The 21,179-nt window shown below is 39.6% G+C and overlaps 1 protein-coding gene across 1 annotated transcript in view; it reads right to left on the minus strand.

The window, feature by feature from the left end:
* Window positions 1–21,179, minus strand: part of GTDC1 (glycosyltransferase like domain containing 1) — a 160,727-nt gene that overhangs the window by 70,954 nt on the left and 68,594 nt on the right. The window contains exons 4-5 of the mRNA XM_062498380.1: window positions 15,368–15,535; window positions 11,903–12,076 (exon numbers count right to left, since the gene is read on the minus strand). Of these exons, the coding sequence (XP_062354364.1) occupies window positions 11,903–12,076; window positions 15,368–15,535 (342 nt within the window). The remainder of the gene's footprint in view (window positions 1–11,902; window positions 12,077–15,367; window positions 15,536–21,179) is intronic.

Below are 21,179 nucleotides of genomic sequence, written 5' to 3' on the forward strand. Positions count from 1 at the left end.
ATGACTGAACAGGACTTATTGCCAGCCCAGATGAAGTGATGCTCGTGGAATAATAAGTCGCCAACGTATAGATGCGCTGACAAGTCCAGCGCTGGGTACCACTGAAAAGAGCTCAGCTGGTTCCAGAACCAGAGATACACTGCTTTACTATCATAAATATGTCCTGATATCAGGCAGCTTTATGGATCTCACACAAGGTCTCACTAGAAAACCAAACCAAACAAAAATTTCTTTACATTTTAATATTTCTAAATATTTTTTTACATTTTTCATTGCAACTCATTTGCCAGGAACCCTGCAAGCTGATCCCTCCATTTATTGGCAACAAAAAACCAACAGTTTAGGCATGCAAAAAAGGGTCAAATCCTCCCTTTTCCATATATAGTCACATCATTCAAGATGGGTAATTCAAACTCAGATGGCAGATAACACAAGTGAATTCTGAATCCAAGAGATGTGCGAGGAAGTTTGAGGAAGGACAGATAAAATTTCAGTCACTGAAAGTAATTACTGCATAAAAAGCTCTTCTTTCTGTCTTCTGTTTGCTTCTAGCACAGATTGAGGCAGTTTTAGTATTAAAGCTGCTCTACACAAGGATGAAAGTGAAAGAGCCCTACAGACTCATCAAAATAAGAAAGTTTATTTAAACTTATTATGACTCAAATGAGCTTGATGGAATAATTTTATCCAAAAGCTTCAGTGAGCAAAAGTAAACTTAGGCAAAATGGAGGATGCTTAGAGCGCCACAAGACTCAAACGTTTTGCCTGAGGATGGTTTTTATTGAGGCACATCTCACCTAATGCTTTCCCAAATACCTGTGGTTGTCAACCTTTTGGCACCACTTCTCCTTGTCTTCTGAGGGACGCCCAGCCTTCCAAAAATCAACAACATCCATGAATTTGTTGACATCCCATCCCATGAAGAGTTCCAGACCAGGCTGGATGGGGCTTGGAACAACCTGGTCTAGTGGAAGATGTCCCTGCCCATGGCATGGGGGTTGGAACCAGATGGTCTTTAGAGCCTCTTTCAACCCAAACCATTCCAGGATTTTATGATTCTAAGAGTGATGCCTCAAAAACTCCCTTGTTGCAAAGGCAAAGAAAAGGAGGGACAAGAAGCACTGGCCTTGGTGTGGCTTTTCTTCAAAAGCACCAAAACATCCAGATGAACCCAGTACAGCCAGACAAAAACATTCCCTTCACTTTTTTCCCTTTCCACAATGAATCCAACTAATAAAAATTCAGCCCATCCCAAATGCAGTCAGCTGGACGTACCTTTGTAGGACACTGCTCATTTATTAAACGTGTGATTAATGATCTACAAGATAAACACTGTGCAGAACACAGAACAGGCTGTGCTGTTGTGTCTTGTACAGATGCTGGAAACTTGAGATCTTCTTCACAGACCAGTTCAGATCTCAAGACTGAAGTCACCAAGTGTTCAACTCATCGTCCATCTTTTTGTACCTTCATTTTGGGGATATCATCACAGAAAACATCTGCAGCTGCCTGGCACTACTCCTATATTGTTTAACCAACCATTCTATGAATTTATCAAACTTGCATTTCAATAGTGTTTCAACAGTAATTTCACAACTAAATGTGTCTCTGGAAAATAAAAACCAAACTAAGCAAACACCCTCCACACCATTTTTCCACTTCCAGTCTCAGTCATTTAATAATGACCAATTTATACCTAGTGGATGTTGTAAGGATTATCCTGAAACTTAAATAATTCCTCCTCTTTCATGGCATTTATCCTCTGACTGTATTTATAAAGATTAACATATATCCCCTTCTCAACCTTTATTTTGCTAGGACAAGTGAACCATGCTCTTTTAATCTGCTCTCATAATACAGATTCTCCTAATCATCCTAGCAGCAATTCTCTACACCTGTTTCACAGTTTAAATTAATCTTTCTTGAGCACGGGTGACCAGAACAACAAACTTTTTTTTTATTATTATTATTTCAGTGCTTTATATAGACACATCAATTTGTACATTTAGAATATCTTTTCTATGGTGCATGAGATTCAAATACACTTTTTCAAGTAAAATATATAAATATATATATGGCATGGTGCAGCTATGTAGCTACACTAAATTTCAGCACATTTGTGGCAATACCTGCACAGCCACATAGGCTGGTTTACCTTTTAGCACATCAGAGTGACCAAGGGAAGAAAGATCTGCCCGTTTCTCTATTTAGCACCTGTGAGAACCATCACCTGCAGATGGCAAATGATTAAGAGTTCAAAGGAGAACATGGCTGTGAACATCTTGTTTTGTTTTTTTTTTATTTGTTTTGGTTTTTTTGAGTGGCAAAGTCATAGAACTGAAGATGTAATACTGTTGCAGAGCATTCATGATGAGTGTTCTGCCATGGAGAGGGGAACATACCTAAAGCCAAATCCATCCTGGAAAAATTAAATCTGAGGCTCTTCAACCTGTGCAGAACCAGCAGTAAGAGACCTGTGGCTTTCAGACAAAAAGACCTGATATGGAAGCACAAGTGGAAAGATGATGGCTCTAGTGGTGAGACATCACACACCACTAACATGATCTAAAGTCTGTTCCAGCCCAAGCCTTTCCATGATTCTATGGAATCATTACTCCCATGGCTGGTTGGGCACTAATGAATATGGAGAGGATGTGGTCTGATGATGAGTCCCAGGGTTGTATGGGGGCAAGAAATACATACAGCAGGTCACAGATGGACAAAGTCCAGCTTTCTGCAAGCTTGACCTGAGCACTACTTAGGAGTCATCTTAAAGGAAAATGGCACCATTTTATGAGGAACCCACTCTGAAATTTACCACAGACTGGATGATTCAACTTGATACCTAATTCCTTCTTCCTGGCTGTTGTTGCTGCCTGCAACACTGTTTGAAAAACAGACTGAACATAATGGTATCCTGTTTTATAATACCCAAAAATATTCTACAGCAGATAAGTACTGTCAACAAAAAATATCCCACTACTAAAAAAAGGTAATCTAATCCCAAGATTTTTTTTCCTACATACTTGAGGAAAACCTGGAGCCATTGGCACAAGTCTAAAGGAAGCTACAAAGATGCTTCAAGGGCTGGAGCCCCTCTGTTACAGTATGGACAGACTGAAAGAGCTGGGAGTGTTCAGCCTTGGGAATGGATGGCTCCTGGGAGAACTTGGAGTCACCTGTATTGTTTAAATGGGGTCTAAGAGAGATGGGATTATTATGGGTTAGATGGGATATTGGGAAGGAATTCCTGGCTGTGAGGGTGGGGAGGCCCTGGCACAGGGTGCCCAGAGAAGCTGTGACACACGTGGATCCCTGGAAGTGACCAAGGCCAGGTTAGATGGGGCTTGGAGGAACCTGGGATAGTGGGAGGTGTCCCTGCCCGTGGCAGGGGTGGGATAAAATGATCTTTAAGGCTCCTTCCAACCCAAACCATTCTAATACAAGAGGCTGGGATAACAGTCCTGGACTTGGATCTCCCAGAGTTCTTCCACGAAGCATCTCTATAACTTGGTATTTGTAAGCTCAGAACTGATGAAGCCTCATTACCATTTAGAGATGCATCTTTTCCATAGTAAAGCAGAACAACCTCCTACCTTAAAAGCACTTCTGGCACATTTATGTTGGGATTCTCATATTTTTAAATGTATGCTATCTGAATTATTTAAAGGGAAGAAGAGGAGGATTATTTCATCTGGGAGTCACAACTGAGCAGGGGGAATGTCCAAAATATAAAATATTAAGTATTTTCAAATGCAAAAAACAAAACAAAAAACCAGAACAAAACAACCCCCAAAAAAACTCTAACTAGATTAAAACACTCCATGCACAACAAAGAAATTATCTGTGATTTGGCAAAATTAAAAATCATTTAACTTCATCCCATTTGGTTATGTATAAATAAAACATCTGCATTAAGTTGTTCTTACACGTTACATAAAGGTCATCTCCATAGGACTGGAGAGCTATGCTTCAAATTTCCTCTTCAATATGTGATTTTATGTATTCCAGCATGCAATTTTCTTCTCTTATTCTCTAAAATTCCTATAGAACATCTTCATATCTTCCCCACTGACACTTCCATCTGATGGTACCTCTGACTGTAACTGGAATGGGCTGTCTGCAATCTTGCACACAACAGTGCTTGAAGCAGGTCCAACACACATAAAGGTTCACTCTCACATTTAATAACAATTTGCAAGGCAATCTATTCCACCACTCTTTTAAAAGGTGCTGCTTGTTTGGGTTTTGGTTGATTTAGCTTTTTTCTCCCCAAACGAATACTGCATTCAAGATGAAATGTGGCTTTTTGTAAAGGTACTGCCATCACCCTACAACTGGGAACAGAGGTTCTTTCATCCCTTCAAAACTGATTTCTGACATTTTGTATTCTTAGTGGAGAATCTCTAAAAACTCAGATTTTCCTTCCTATTCTTTATATTTTCCGCAATTTTTAGCACATTAACTCATTTTCTTTTATACTGTACTGTAAGTACTCTGAATATTTAAACAATAAGGTTCTGTCATTGCCTCGTGTAGCAACTAAGAAATAAGATGCCCAACATGACTGCACCCCTCTCTGTTACAATCCTGTAAGCATGAAATCCCTTTAAAGGGAAAAAAAAAATCCACCTTCACTTCCATGCAATATTCATGAATTTTATAATAAAAAATATGAAATTGTTCAAACGTTGAAGGGCAGTATTTTGAAATGCAAAATCCAGCAGGAACAGCCTTCTGTATAAAAACCATCTTTCACACATGCAAATGATTTAAGTTCCTATGGATTGAAAGAGACCTGGACGCAGCCAGACCACTCAATACTCAGTTAGTTTTGTGCCACCTTTTTCTACCCCTGTTAATGTTGTATTCCCACCAAAAGTCCCCAGTTCCCCCTGGCTGTAGGTAAAATGAGGGTATTTAGTAGTTTGCAGGTTCCTACTATTAAGCAACAGCCTTTTTCCACTTAGAATAAAAGAAAAAAAAATAAAACAACCAACAAACCCACAGCTTTAAGTCTGCTGTGACAATTTTAACCAATTAAATATAAATTTCACTGATTCTTATGGCAACAATTTGATGTAAACTCTGAGAGTATTTCATGTCTCAACCATCCTGAAGGGGAATGATATTTAACCCAAACCCAGCATGCAGGAAAAAGACTCTGTTGTAAAAGGAGAAGAAAAGAAACAGATAAAATTGAGGAAGGTGAAGAAAGCCCCACCAAGGATTTGCATTTATGAGGCTTTAGAAAAGGTAATATAAATTCATATTAAATTGATCAAAAGTTTTACTAGTGTAGAAACTAAAGTAAAAACTTTTTTTTTTTTTTAAATTCAGAGTAAGTACAGTTGCATGACTGCATTCCAGATGGAATCCCATGAGGAGCACCATCCATACCAGTTGCTGATGAAGGTGTCATTTTCATCCCTTCTCCCATGACATCCTTCAACTCCAAATGCCCACATTTATTAAAGCAAGGTAGGCTATTCTCTTCCCAAGTTGTAGAGAAATTATTATGCATGGAAGTGCATAATAATCCAGTCCAGTCGTGACTCTACCACTGACTTCCCACATGAATATGCACGAATCAATTAAACCTCTGAATGCATCAATTTCCTCCTTGAGTAGTAATGATAATAATAATAATAGCTGCCCATTGTATAGGGCACTGCATGCAATATTTTAATGCCTGCTAATGAAATGTGCTATTAATTATTAGTATGTGGTTTGTTTTTTGAAAGCAAAGCACCAGCACGTCTCAACTGTGTATTCAGAGTGACACAACTTGAATACCTCAGAAAAACTGCCTATGGGAAAGTATTATGGAAAATCCTCCTTAAAAAGCAAATGGTATTTAAATCAGTATGAGAACTTGCAGCTCTTACCAGCTCTGCTGCAGAGAAATTTGCAGCTAAGGGGTTAATCAGATTAGATGGGAGTGGTTACAGGCTCAGTGCCACAGGTTTTGCCCTTTGTGGCTTCTCACATCCCAGACTTGGAAAATATGAGCTGTGATACTGAGAAAGGTAAGAAGCCAGCACAGCCCCATAGTGATAAATGAGTTTGCATCATCTGTCATTAGAACTTCCTGCCAACAGGGTCATTCCCTATTAAATTACCACTTGTCAATGTTTAAAATACTGATTGATAAATGACTGTGCCAAAACTGATAACACGACAGCTTTTATTTTCTAATATTCTTGGTTACCACATTCTGCTACTTCAAGATACTGATATAGTAGGGTTTTTTTCAAGTACTTTAGTGAAAGACAATTTAATCTAATACAAAACTAACAGGTACTGTATAACGATTGGTCCTGATATACATTACATACTATTCTTCTTGCCAAAATAAACCTACTGGTGATTTAGCGATAGGGGTAGATCCAAGTTTCACATTTCATCAAATGCTAGTAATCTGTTTTATCAATATAAACTGCATTTTAATGAAAAAATTCTTTTCTTCAGTACACTTCACTTTTAATTCCCCAGAGTATGATAATTCGTTCACGCTGTAGAACAAGAATGTTTTACAAGACCTTAACTCTCCAGAGAAATTTCTCTGTAAATACAAAAAGCAAGTTTTATGGGAATGTGTTGTACGCAACATGAGCAGTACCCAACATAATAAAAAAGTGGGCTGCACAGAGAATTCTGCTTAAGTATCCTTGTGAGCTATTGTAAATGGTTATTATGATAGCATTTAGAGAAATACCTATACAACAGATAAAAGAGAGTCAGTAAAACTATTTTTGTCCCTGAATAGATAAAAAATAAATTACTTTTTAGCAAGTTTTGCAGAATGAATACATCCCAGCAGACTCTTCAGCCAGGCCCTTCTCTAGGAGAGTGTTCTTGTTCTGATGCTGCTTCAGTGGTCCGGGGATAAATATTCTGGGGATAAGAATGGCATATTCTGTCTGGAAGACAAGGCTCTTGATGCAGAGGGAGAACAGAAACTCTTACATTACCCAAGACAGCGCAGCATGAGTGTGTGGAGAAAGCAACATGTGAGAAAACACCACTGAAAATGAAGGTGAACTGAACTACCCAAGCCCTCACTGCAGGTGCAGCTAGCTGAGTCAGCAGCAGGAACCACCCCACTGCCAACAGCTCCACGATGGAAAGACTCCTTTTCATGACCTTTTTGAGCCCACACTACACTTTCCTCTCAGCAGGGGCTGTGTCCCAGATCCTGAGAGCATCCCTCGTGCTCGTTGTGCAACTCTCAGTGTGCCAACACCAATCCTCAAATCCTGCTTGCGGCAGGTGAGGAGGAAAGACATTCTGGGGAGCAACTGCCATCACCCAGCTCTTCAGCAGCAAGCCCCAAGGTAGGAGCAGTCTAGTAGCACTTTCTAATTATGCTAATGACCCATAAACTGCGGTGGCAGTGAGGCTGTGCCACTGGAGAGGGCACAGTGTACCACAGAGATGCCCGAGCCACCACCAAAGGCAGTGGGTACCCCCAGTACCAGAGTCACTGTCATTAGCACTCCACCTAAGCTAATATATGCTATTTCACTGGAAGGCTAATTAGCCAAAAACTGCTCTTCTAAGCTATCTATGGCTTCCCACATGCAAGACAGTTCACTACTGCTCACATGGGTACCACTGCTGAGCATCTTTCCCTGCAACGCAGACACGTCCCCAGTGCCCATCCATAGCTTTGGGCTCCTGTGAATTCAAGTCTCTCCTTGCTCATTGACATCTGCATTTTTCCAGTTAAGTTCAGCCCTGCAAACCTGATCCAAGTACTGCAATTAATTTATTTAATTTCTTTTTACTTCCCCAAAACAGGCTCCTCCCTGTGTGTTTCAGCACAAGAGATACTGTCAGTGTCTTTTAAAAACTTCTGATTTACTCAGCAAGTCCCTTGACTGGCCCTAAAATACTCTCTAAATTGGCAAATTCTCCCTCTCTCGCACTATAACTAAAAAGATATAAGCCCAAATGGTTGAGAATGTCCTGTTAACTGTACTAAGTTATAAAAGCAAATGAAGAAACAAGTCTAAAATCTTGAATTCTACTTCAAAATTACTATCTGTAATGCAGATAGCGTAAGATACTCACTAACAAGTTCCACTTTAAAAAAACCTGGTTTTATTTTCTGCTGTAATCCTCATACTCTCATGTTTCTTTTATATTATTCCATCTCAGACCAATGTGAATTTTGAGCTCTTAGGAACGTTACTTCATTCTTGCTTATAAAAACATCTTCCTTTCCTACCACAGTGTGATAACAATAAAGATATACTACAATCAGAGGAATAGTAATAATAACCAAAATCTAAATTAAAATTTTCATTGGAATGAATTCCAAGAAGTACCTAATCTGACCCTGCTTTGCAAACTGCCACTGACAATGTGGGCACAGATGGAATGAGAGAATTCATAAAAAATCACAGAATCATGGAATAGTTCGGGCTGGAAGGGAGCTTAAAGATCACCTAGTTCTGCCTCAGGCAGAGGCACCTTCCACTAGACCAGGTTAATGGGCCAGTGGATATCCAAACACCAACAAAGACCTTGCAAAAGTTTTCCAGAGGGCTCTGCTGGCATGTAGAGAAGTACAAAGCCCACATCGATCAAAAGGGAATTTCTCCCTTGACCATCATTTTACAGTGCAAAAGGGGAAAAAGATTGTATCAAAATAGACTCTATTGATCATGCAGTGAAAAAAATATTGAATTTTATTTATGTTACAATAGAAAACATACTAAAATTAAGTCAATGGCCAGATAAGTGTGAACTACAATGTATTAAACTCTGTGCTGTAAACCCCCAGTCTGATACACAGCACACATAGCAGATCAGCCACAGCTCTAAACTCAGAGGGGGTTTTTGTCTCAAAGCTTAGAAATACTCTGATATTTATTCCCACATCATATACTTCACCAGAATGTACAAAGAGCAGAATTCAAGTCAGAAATCACATGGGGTCGGTATATAGGGAGCACCCTTGGCACCACAGGATATAATATGGAAGCCAGTCATTGTCAGAACGAGAAAACAGGAGGATTAGGTCAGTAAATATCTTATTCTGTCAAATCCTCAAATCCTTTCATCTCTTCTCATTGTCAGATAAGGACCACAGTCTGCTGGGTTTGCTCTGGGAACACCAACACGTGTCCTAATGACAAATATTTATTTTTAAAAAGATTCTTTATAAAAAGCATCAACAACTTCCCCTCAGAAGTAGAAGAGCAGCAGTTGGAGGCCCATTTGAAATGTTTAAATACACATTACAAATTACAGTGGTGCCTCTCAGAGTATCCACCAGTGTTTCTTAGCATATCCTTCATCATTATACCTCCCCTCTTAAGTGATCATTTACTATGCTGCCTGTGCTGTTTGTGTCCATCACCTACAGTAATTACATTAAAAGGTAGACATTTTACAGGATTAACTCCTGTGACTTGATCCTTCATTACACTGCTTTTGATGAGGGCTCAGATATATTTTATTTTGCCCTACAACTGCAATATTAATCTAAAATAATCTTAAAAAGCTCCCCATCACATGTGTGAGGATGATTTCTCAGATCACCTCTCTCTCCCCGGTCCAAATGTAGATTATGTTTCAGACACAAACACACCCTGGGACACTGACAAGCAAAATAAAAGAGGTCAAAATAAAAAATTAAAAAAAAAAAAATTAAAAAAACCCCACCCTGGTTATTTTGCCTTCAGAATTTTTAAATATTTTCCCAACATCTCAGCAAAATTATGCATTTTAAAAAGACTGCAGGCACTGAAATGATTGTCAGTCATGCAAATAATCACTTACTTACACTGTATGAGTTTGGTTTGGATAAAGCAAATTACCATTTGAAAATAACTTGAAAAACACTCAGGGCTAAGAGCTTGCCTTATAAATTTTAGCTTGGCCACAATTTTTCTTAACCTTTCTCTCCTCAATCTCCATTCAGTCACTATACTAATACAACCTAAATTAAAAAAACAGCTTTGAATTGCCACAGGTGCATTCAACTTTATGTAAAACATGTAAAGAAACAGCAAATATTGGCTGCAGCTGAAGGTCAAAACCCAAAGAATTTCAGAGCCAGGCAGAAGCAGCCATTTTTTTCAGATTTTTTTTCCTGCCTTGACATTGGACTTTGTCTAAACACCTCAGATCTTACATCCAGAATTAGCTGTTGAATAAAATATATATTAGATATAATAGAGCTGACATTAATCTTTGTTTCTTGTCACTCTGCTGTGAAAGTTTTACTGTCACACAGATGTTTATGAACACCTTAATTTTGCCTATCACCGCTGAAAAGAGGTTTTTGGTACAATTTCAAGTGCAATGACCACAGTGAGAATGGAAAAGGTGTCCTGCCTTGTGAGATGGGATCTAATACAAGATGGGATTTAATACTCTAAAAGAGCATACAGTGAGATGTGAGCTCTTCCTACTGCACCAGTTTGGGTAGCAGGCTAATGATTTTACCCAGTTAATCGCCTCCTGCTTTGGACAAACGAGCGCTGTGTGTATGATGACTTCAGCCTAATTTGTCAGATCTTGTCTGACCCCATCTGCCAGGGCTGACAAGTCCAAAAGAGCTGATGTAATATACGAGACAGGGTTATCATAACTTCATCTCCAAAACTAGGTCTGGGCCACATGATTCCTAAGGTATGCCAAAACCCCCAGAGCCTCTGGAACTGGCTCCACATCAAATATGCTGAGCACCCACGGCGTTCCCTGCGCTCAAAAGCTCTGGACTTTAGGAGGGAATAGTAGATCCTCAAAGATATACAGGTACTGAACTATGCTGCCATCCAGGCAGCCAAGTCCCTAAAAAACACCGGAGGGTTTTAACTCACTTGTCAAAAATAAATGTTTAAAGATTTAACTTTAGACATTGATTTCTAAATGATTTGCATCAGTATTTAAGTTTTCCAAGACACTGAAGCTCAAACCTTGCAGTCTGAGTACATCAGCGAGTGCACGACCTCAGCTCCTGCACTAAAAATTTCTCTACCTCAAACTACCACACATGTATATTTAGCCTTTGAAATAACTCTAAGTACAGGCTGGTCAGGGACAAAGATCTCAAGTGTGGCCGGAACTTATTATCAGATCAAAAGGCAGGCTCTTGCAAAGTCATTGCAGTGCTTCCCATCCTTATTTCAGCAAAAAAATGTACCCAGCATGGTGTTGGGTTTAAGAGTATAATCAAATTGCAGAATCACACTCTATTTAGTGCTGGTCCCATTGAAGCAAAGTTCCTGTTCGGTGGGAGGAAAGTCCCTTATAACGGGAAAAACAATTGTGCCAGGTTTAATCAAAAGTGAAAAGGATCCTGTGAATGTTCCCTTTGAGCCACATAACCCACTGCTAATTTCAAGACGGGCTCTGAAAGGAGGGCAATAAAAAACGTCCTTCAGAGTAACCGAGGAGGAGCAAAGAGCAACTCCTGCTGCAGCAAATGCCAACATCTGCAAGTCTGCTCCCTGCCTCAGGAATGCTTTTGCCTACCTGGAAAGCCATAAAAAGAGGTAAGGGAGGGAGGAGGGGATAAAATAGCCCCTTGGCTGCAGGCTTATCACTTTCACTGTTCTCCAGCATTTCTGTCTCCTTCTTGACCTCCCCTGCACAAACATACACAGAGCCTAGCAACTCCTGGAAGGCTGAAACAAGTGGGAAATCACTAAAACAAGTGGAAAATCACTCATCCTGAACGATGCAAGTTTGCACGACAGGCAGTGAGGACAGGCTCGGCTGCCTCAATAGCCTATGATTATTGAAATACATTTATCAATTAGGGGGTTTTGCATACTATCAAACTCATTCATTAACGATGCTTTAGCTGATTAGTTAGAACGTCACCATAAATACAGAGTTTTGACAGGCTGGAGGCAATTTATGACGTGGAAAATGTACTGACCTGCTCACATCAGGAAACCTGACTGGAAAATAAAGAACTTGGCACTTCGGTCTGATTATTTTTTCCAAATCCTTAGGTCTGTGGTCAGGAATCAGCTTCATAAATTTTCCAATGGATTTAAGAAAGGACTCCATATTAAAAGCAGAGTTGAACACCACAACATCAGCAACCAAACTGTAAAAAGCAGTGAAGATTAATGAACATATTGCTGCCACAAAAGGAACACAATTATTCTAAAGGCAAATTAAATAAAATGCATATTCTCATAAACAAGAAAAAGGTGCAAATGGATGCTAATTAAAATCAGCCTTTTCACGTGAATTAGGAGTAGTATAAGTACCTTAAACAGAAATGTCTTCATTTCTTTCTATTCACCCTTTGAAACCATGTTGAAGCTTTTTCAATTAATAACCAATTACTATTATTAATCTAAAGGAGCACATCCTATTCTAGCTATGGAGTTTTATTCACAAAATGGTAAGTATAGTGTTACTATCATCATCTTTCAGAAGCATTATAAACAGATAAGGCCCACTATAATCTGATGTTTGTAGAATTCAAGCTGGAAGAAAATGAAAATTCCTCAGAAAAAATTTTTATTTCTGGACAACTTTTATTTCAAGGGCAACTTACCTTTGGTTAACCTACCTTCAACTGGTAGCAGGACAGTAAAGGAATGGAATGTTATTTTAACCTATGCAGATGTAATCCTGATTAAGAGTGAATCCATTATATATAAAAACAAAATACATAGCATACAATATCCCTCTCACCCAAAATAGTTTGAAAAAATTGGCATACAAATTTAATGTTTTCTTTCTACTGCTGTGTTTTAAAATTGACCAGATCAATAATTTTAAGATGGAGTTCAATGATAACGAAGGTGTTATTTCTCCACTGAGAGTCAGTCTGGAGAAAATAAGCAGCTATAATAAACCTGAAGTTTATCCAGGCAGTACTTCCACAACCTGAGCTACACCAACACATACAACACTAACTGAGGTAAGAAATGCTTTATGGCCAGTTGGTTTTCTCAATATGTTATATATTGTAATACAGACCTACAGGTCAGAAGATACACTGAGGACATGTGTTCATAAGTCACAGGGCTGGTGAAAAGTATATTTGAGGTGAGAGGCTGTCATTCATCCTCTCTGCATCTTTCTGTTGTCTGGTCAAGAAAGAGAACTGACACTGCTCACCAAAGCAGCAGGAGTCAGCAGGAAAAGCAAAGAAACCCCAACATTAGAGAGAAATAATCCTTTTCAAGCTGGCTGCAGGAGCTGAAATGCTTTCTGGCACCTCACCCTCTTCCCCACATATGGTTTTTAACCCATTAGAAGCCTCACTTTTGTACAGAAGTCATCTTTTCTGCACTGATTTACAGATGACATGAGGCAGGAACCTGACACGTTTCTTTGCTGCTCTCTGACACACAGCAAAGGCTCCAACAACATCATCTCACCTCCTCTCGTGCATGAACCCTCATCTGCCCTAACTCTTCCCCACAGGCTCTGCAAATCAGGAGCAAATTATAAAGATGAACTCCTTAGAAACATCAGAATTCTGATTTTTTTAATCATCGTAAGCACCAGCCTGAAGGTTCAAAGTGTTCCAATTTAAATCATCTCCAAAACCTCTGTTTAAAAGTGGAAAGGTACATTTTCCCCATTTCTAACATATCTGAAGATGGGAAGATGGCACCTCTTTGCAGATGACCACTGGAGTGTGAAGAGTAATACAGAGGACATGGCTTCTATTTTCTGTTAAACTGGGGTTTCAGCAGAACAGAAATGGGAGATGAATATTAAGTAACTACATGAAGAAGATACTGGAGGCTGAAAGGGACAGAATGGAGAATCTATTGCCCCATCCCTGGAAGTGTCCAAAGCCAGGTTGGATGGGCATGGAGAAACCTGGTCTAGTGGAAGGTGTCCCTGCCCATGGCAGGGAGTTGGAACAAGATGGCCTTGAGAGTCCCCTCCAACCCAAACCACTCCACGATTCTATGATCTGTAAAAATCATCTTTAGTTATCTAATAAAGAGAAGATACTTAAAATGCATGTTTTGAGGATAAATGTTTGTCAGTTTACAACAGATGCATGAAAAGTAACTGCCACAATAAAGCAAAATATATATACAAAAAATATTCCTTTCCCAGTGCCAGAAAACACTTCTTTTTGTTAGAACATCTGAAAATGGCTGCTACTGTTTTCAAAAGATCTTTCACTTTCCCATCTTTACAGCTCAGTAAGTGAAACGTTGCAAACACTGTGGCAGAGGCAGCTGCCAAATGGCCAGAGCATACACAGATCATTAATTGAGAAATTTCAACATAACTGCCTTAGATTATAAAGATGCAAAAGCTTAACTTGCACCTTTAAAGGCTCAAGCCCTATTCTTAATAATTCTTCCACCGAGAGAGGTGAGAAAGATCACGGAAATGAATTTATTTCAGTTAAAAACAAGTGAGTTTTGCTGTTTCACTTAGGTCTGTGCAGTGCCTAACCACAAAGCTTTTCAGTGGTGCTGTTATTAACTTCTTTCATTAACTCAGATTCGAGAAATACATTTGTTTTTAGCAACAATAAAGGACCGCAGCCTTTAAAACGTCTGGGTACTTTAGCACTGCACAATTTCTGAATACTAGATGAAAGAAATATAAGGATTTATCTGGTATGTTTACTGCCCTCTCTTCACAGGAGAAGTGCTGCAGTACATTTTAATTTCTGTTTATTTCCCTAAAAACCCTCTCCATAATTTCAGCTGTATGCAGTAAAAGCTACAGCCAAGCATGAGCTGAGTAGCTGCAGCTTTGTGAAGCATCCATGAAACAAAGCATCACTTTCAGCCAAAAGGCACAGGTCAAAAATCCCACCAACAATGGGTACACCATGGCAGCACTGGTGGTAGACTTTATACAATAAACGGAGATGATTTTTCAGAGCAAAATGGTTCAGCCACACTGATTTTATCAAGCTCTCCTCAGAACTCTGCTAATACCTCAGTTTGATACAGGAACATAATTTATAGAATCACAGACTAGCCTGGGTTGGAAGGGACCTAAAATCTAATCCCACTCCACCCCTGCCATGGGACACCTTCCACTATCCCAGATTGCTCCAAGCCCCATCCAATCTGGCCTTGGACACTTCCAGGGGTAGCCACAGCTTCCTCTGGGCATCCTGTAACGGCCCTAACAGGGAAGAGTTTCTTCCTAATATCCAACCTAAACCTACTCTCTTTCAGTTTGAAGTCAATCCTTTATTTCCTGTCACCACATCACATGGTCTTGTAAGACATTAATACAAAATGATTAATACCAAAAAAAAACATCAATACAAAATAAAAATAGAAAAATAATTAATACCAAAAAAAGTATATGGAGAAGAACTTCTCAGGGCTACAATGCTGTAGAGAGAAGGACACCTTAAATAATGAGGACCAGTGTGAGCCACACCTACCAAGAAAGAATCTGGTTGTATCCATACTGAAAATCCCTTTCCTGGCTTTTCTGGACAGGATATGCCAATTGGTTCTCATGGAAGTAGAGGACCTTTTTCAATTTGCCAAGGTCAGGTCGGAGGGCAGCAAGTTCAGCCAGGTTAAGCACCGAGCTTGCAAAGAGGATCCTGGAAAACAAGGAGAGCAGTGTTTACTGCTGGCAAACGTGCTCACAGGGGTCACCCCTTCCCCTGCTCCCCACTCCCTCCCCCCCAAGAAAAACATAACCCCAATAGGGACACATCAATAGCTAAGCTTTAATACCATGTAGCAGCATTCGAAGTTTTGATCTCTTAAAAAGCAGCTGCTAAGAACCCAACTAGAAAAGCACTGAATCTCATTGGTCTTCCCAGCTCGGTTACAGAGAGATGCAAAATTGAAAAAAAAAGCTGGATGAATTTTATTGAAAAAGGCAAGAAAAGCTGTATCTGAAGGACAAATGGAACAAAGATAAGGCTGACTAGGGAATACTTTGCTTGCCAGTTTCATTACACTTTACTTCTTTATGCAACCAACTACTGAAATTCAATATATGAGCAGGAATGGCACATGTTCATGTTATGACATAAACCCTTTTGATTTATGCAGTGCACTTATCTAGTATGGTCTGCCTTTCTTTCTATTTTTTCTCCAGCCTTTTTCTGTTTCATTTTCACATTTTTATTAGGTATCCTCTATAATGAAATGTTGTTTCTACCCTTGCACCCCAGTCCTGCCGCTGCACTCCTGCTATTCCACAGTCCACAACACTGCACACATCCTTCAATTAGATAAAGCAGGCACAAACAACACTAACAAGCTGCTATCTCAGCCTTGTGTAACTTCCCAGGCTATCAGAAAATGAATGTATTTAAATGTGTAATATGAAGTCCTGACCCTACTGTAACCAGTGGCAGATTTCCCTGCGCTTCACCAAAAGCATGTGAGCATCTCCTGGACTCTGGCTAGCACTGCTTCCAAGCAAAGTGAATCTTGAACTTGCAGAGAGCTGCAGAGACTCAAACATTTGTGTCCTGTATTTCTTATCAGATGGGATTAAAAAAAGAAAAAAGAAAAAAAGAAAAGAAAAAATTGAAATCAGGTATCTATTGCACATAGAACATTAAGATTAATAAACTACTTTTCCACACAGCCTGTTTCTGAATTATTTTTTTTTTTTGCTTTCTACCATTTTATTAGTTCAGATTCAGGACTGATTTATGCAATGTTTTATTCTTTTACAATTTTTTTCTAATATTTTTTCTACTGCTATTCCCATTCTTTCTATTTTGACATGAGATTTGTGTTCAAGATTACTGCCAAACTGACATCACTGATGTGATAAACTTCTGATTCTGGCTGCCAACCTCAAAACTCATGAACTTCCCCAAACATCCATCTAGATCATATATATTATATCATACCATATCTCTGCTAACTTACACCCGTTTTAGATAACCTGTATCTACAGAACAAACACTTCCTAGGGCATAGATCCTGTATCCATCTTCATCAACCTGGGTCAATGCTGATCTGAAAGGCTTAGGAAAGTAAGAAATTACTGTTATTGCCTTGTTCATCAAATATTTGATGGTTCTAAAGGGCCTGTCACACAGAATGCCAATTAAGATATGAGGCTCAGGTTTATTACGAGCCATACTAGGAGGAAAAAATAGTTTTAGGTAAGTCATTATTTATTTGTCACCATGAATAATGACCTCTGGACCTCATAATGACCTGGGTGCCAGGCTCAAAGCAGAGCAGGAAAAGCTTCCTGGGGGCGATGTCAAATCCCCGCTCAGCACTAGAGTGACAAAGAAAAATGCAAACTGCAGGAAAAAAAAACCCCAAAACCTGCTACCATGAGATGAAATTGTTGCTTGGAAAAATTTTTGTCTGTTGACAGGACAAGGGGGGATGACTTCATTCTAAGAAAGGATGGGTTGACATCAGATAAAGGAAGAAATTCTTCCCTGTGAGGGTGGTGAGGCCCTGGCACAGGGTGCCCAGAGAAGCTGTGGCTGCCCCTGGTTCTCTGGAATTGTCCAAGGCCATGTTGGACAGGGCTTGGAGAAACCCACGATAGTGGAAAAAGTCCCTGCCCAGAGCAGGGAGTGGAAACAGGGTGAGCTTTAAGGTCCCTTTTACTCCAAACTGTTCTATTCCATTTCTGCATTGCATTATAGCTTATCTTTACCAACTTTTCAAAAAATTTTCTGCCATGAGTTAGGGAAGAAAACTGAAGTGATACGGGATGGTATCCATGAACCTGGCTGAGTTTGAAGGAAGAAAGGGGAAAACGACAGCACATTGGGAATGAAACTATGGGAAGCAGCACAGAGCAAGGGTGGGAAGTGCAGACATTGGAGGTGCCAAAGGTTAACACACTGACTGGAGAGAAAAGGGCAATGGAGAGCACAATGAGAAGCAATCCAAGAAATAAGCTTGGACAAAACCATGTAGCTCTGATACATCTTAACTTGCTCAGATCAACAATGGGATAATTAGGAGGAAAAAGGAAAAAAAAAAGATAGTTATAGCCACAGGCAAAAAAAAAACAGCGTTAGCAGTCTTGGCTTAGGCAAACTGGAGGAATTCAATAGCATCATTAGAGCACATTGGAGCCTGGCTTCTGTCATAGCAAAAAGACTGAAAACTTGGAAAGCTTGCAAGAGGTAGATCTAAATTTTCTCCACTGTAAATAGAAAGTGATAAGACTCAACTAACAAGCAGATCGCTTATCACTGCCCAGCTCAGCACAATAAACTGGTGTCAGGAGAAAACTATGGTGATGACTAGCAAATGCAGATGTAGAGCCTGAAATGACAATACCTATGCTTCTTGCAGCAAGGAAAATAATTAAAATAAAACCACTGATTAGAAAACACCCTCCTCGATTCACTTCTGTTACTTCGCAGCACTCCCAGAATTCATCCCAACTCTGAGAGGTTCCCATGGCTGCTTCTTTACTGGCAGAGAAGCTGCTAACTACCAGCACTAACCAATTTTCCTGGTTTTACAAGCTTAAATAACACCTGACAGCACGAGTCCCTGTGAACATGCCCACAGAGCAGCCGTGTTCGTGGCTAATGGACTCACGCAGGGCACTGGAGGATATGCTGGAGTGTATTTCCATTTAACACCTATTACAAGGGGAAGAAAGGAAAGTTTATTATAATGGAACGTGCGACATAAATATATGTCAGCTGTCATTCCGTGTGACATCAACTTTCATTTTACCTCGGGTTATTATTTAAGTAATAAATCCTAACAAGGTGAGCTTTATCATCCCACAGAGTGTATCCGGGAGGTAGAGACACAAGGTGATGGCAAGAACGCTCAAAACATGATAATTCCTGACAGCTGCTGCTTGAGCACAAGTTAAATTGAACAGTTTATCTCAGCATAAAGATGTTATAAGGTTTTATGTTTAATTTAAAAAAATTAACATAAAACCCAGAGAAAGCAGAGTTAGGCAATCTTTCACAAACATGACATACTACAATCACTGTATAAGCTGGATTAGTACTTATTACCATGCTACTAGAGAATTAAGCTGTTTTTAGACCACCAAAGAGCTTTAAATTGCAACTTTTGTCTCTGTAAGAGAAACCTATATTTAAAATGTCTGCTAAATTCAAATTAACAGCTACATCATTAACTTACCATCTCACAAAACCCCCTACAATTCAACTGCTATTATGGTGTCCTGATCGAGATCTATCAACACTGCAGCATTTAATATATACAGTGCTCTCCAATAAATACAGTGAGTGAATCCTCACTAAACCTGTGCTGAAGGTCACATTCCTAAAGCTCTGCCCCAGCTCTCCTCTCCAAAACAACCTCGAGCATTTTGCTGTGTGACAAGTGACCTTCTTGCATAGAGCAGGACCATCCCACGTGCAGTAGCCCCACTGCCTTGGAGACTGGCCAGATTTAGGCCACCATCTACACAAGCAGCAGTCTAAAGCCATGCATGTTAAGCATGTGCTTAAGTAAAATAAATATTCCTGGGAAGGAATCTGAGTGCACTTGCAGGTTCAGAGATGTGACATGTCCACAGAATTCTCTGCCCTTTGCTACTGTCTTCCCCATTATGTCACTCCAAAGGACTGAAAATCAGTGAAACATAAAAGCCTTTTTTTTTTTTTTAATTACCAGCAGACAAAAATGACTAATGCAGGTTTCCACTTATATCAAGCAAATTATAATAGTGAAGGTGCTAAAGTATTTTTATTTGGCTTTATAAATCTTCTTTGTGTCGCGCAGCCATGATTTACTCTTTTATGGCATTGCCCTAAATCTTTCAATTAAATTCCCATGCAACTTAACTAAAAACACATTTTGCCTTACCCTTGGGAGACCACACAGGGCATATTTATGTATCTATGGATATGGAGACTGAACTCTCCAATCCACCAGGCTTATAGAACAAAGTGAGTTTAAAACAGCACCTGATTTGTAGTGGAATGTTCCTCAGTCTGGCGGAAGCTCTGCACACAGGACAGATAAACGTGGCCACTATTTGTGTGGCAGTCCAGGTAACCCAGCTTTCCCTGGAAAAGGAGGACTGCTGTAGGATACAATCCCGCAGCAGCAGTGACTCTCCTGCTCTGCAAATAAAATCCAAAGCCATAATTCTCTGCTGCAAAACAACTACATTCACAGTAAAATGAGTTTATGATTGAAGATCTGTCAGTCCAGAAAAGAGCTATGAGCGCTCTTCATCCTCCAGGAGAAGTATTACAATAAAACACACTAAAATTAGGATATGGCTACAAATATGAGCCTTTTAGGGAAAGAGGGTACTAAAATAATACTGTTCAGTAGATGGCACTGATTGAACCAGTGAGGCCCTGGACAGGGTGCCCAGAGAAGCTGTGGCTGCCTCTGGATCCCTGGAAGTGTTCAGGGCCTGGCTGGACAGGGCTTTGAGCACCCTGGGATAGTGAAAGGTGTCCCTGCCCAACGGCAGGGGTGGAATGGGATGAGTTTAAGGTCCCTTCCAACCCAAACCATCCTGTGACTTTGTTTCTGGATTGCACTATAGCTTATCCAAACCATTCTGCTCTATGTTGCCCCCTTAAAGGCCAAGGCAAAGCCAAGAGGTTTGACCACAGACCATCCACCTGGAGAAACAAGGGCTCCAAAGGTGATGGAGGCTTCCAGCACCTCCAGACCAAACCTCGTGGTTATGGTTCCTCCATCCCACAGTTTTCCTTGATTTCAACCTAGCAATTAGCCAAGCCATTGGACTTGGCTTTAAGTTATCTTTCAAATGTAAACTGTGCCTCAAATAGCACTGTTAATGCCTGCAGTCTTAACAGACCAGTTATTTTTGTTTGTTATTACACACATTTTTATATGATCAACTTACGGAAGTTGCATTTTTATCACTAGCCCAAGAACACACAAATTACAACCACATATAAAATGCTTTTCCTTTTCCCATTACACAATAGACGACACTGACTTTCTGAACAATAAATACTAATAAGTGGTAATATGTGACAGTAGACAGTATAATAAATAATAAATTAACAATAATTTTTGACATGGAATGTACAAATGTCAAAATGCTTATAGATATTTTAACTCATAAATTAAGGGTTTTTTCTAGATAAAGATAATTTGCAATGTTTACAGAAATAATTAAGTCTTACTATTTTAATGGTCTTTATTTTTCAGAACAAATCACAAGGGCTGTCATGCCTTTCATCTTAATTAGGCCATGTGTTTGTCTTATTTATTTCTATGTACTTTCATAAACGTTTACAAATATTAATTGTA

The sequence above is a fragment of the Cinclus cinclus genome, chromosome 9 (assembly GCF_963662255.1).
Source record: "Cinclus cinclus chromosome 9, bCinCin1.1, whole genome shotgun sequence".
In the NCBI taxonomy this organism is placed as follows: Eukaryota; Metazoa; Chordata; class Aves; order Passeriformes; family Cinclidae; genus Cinclus; species Cinclus cinclus.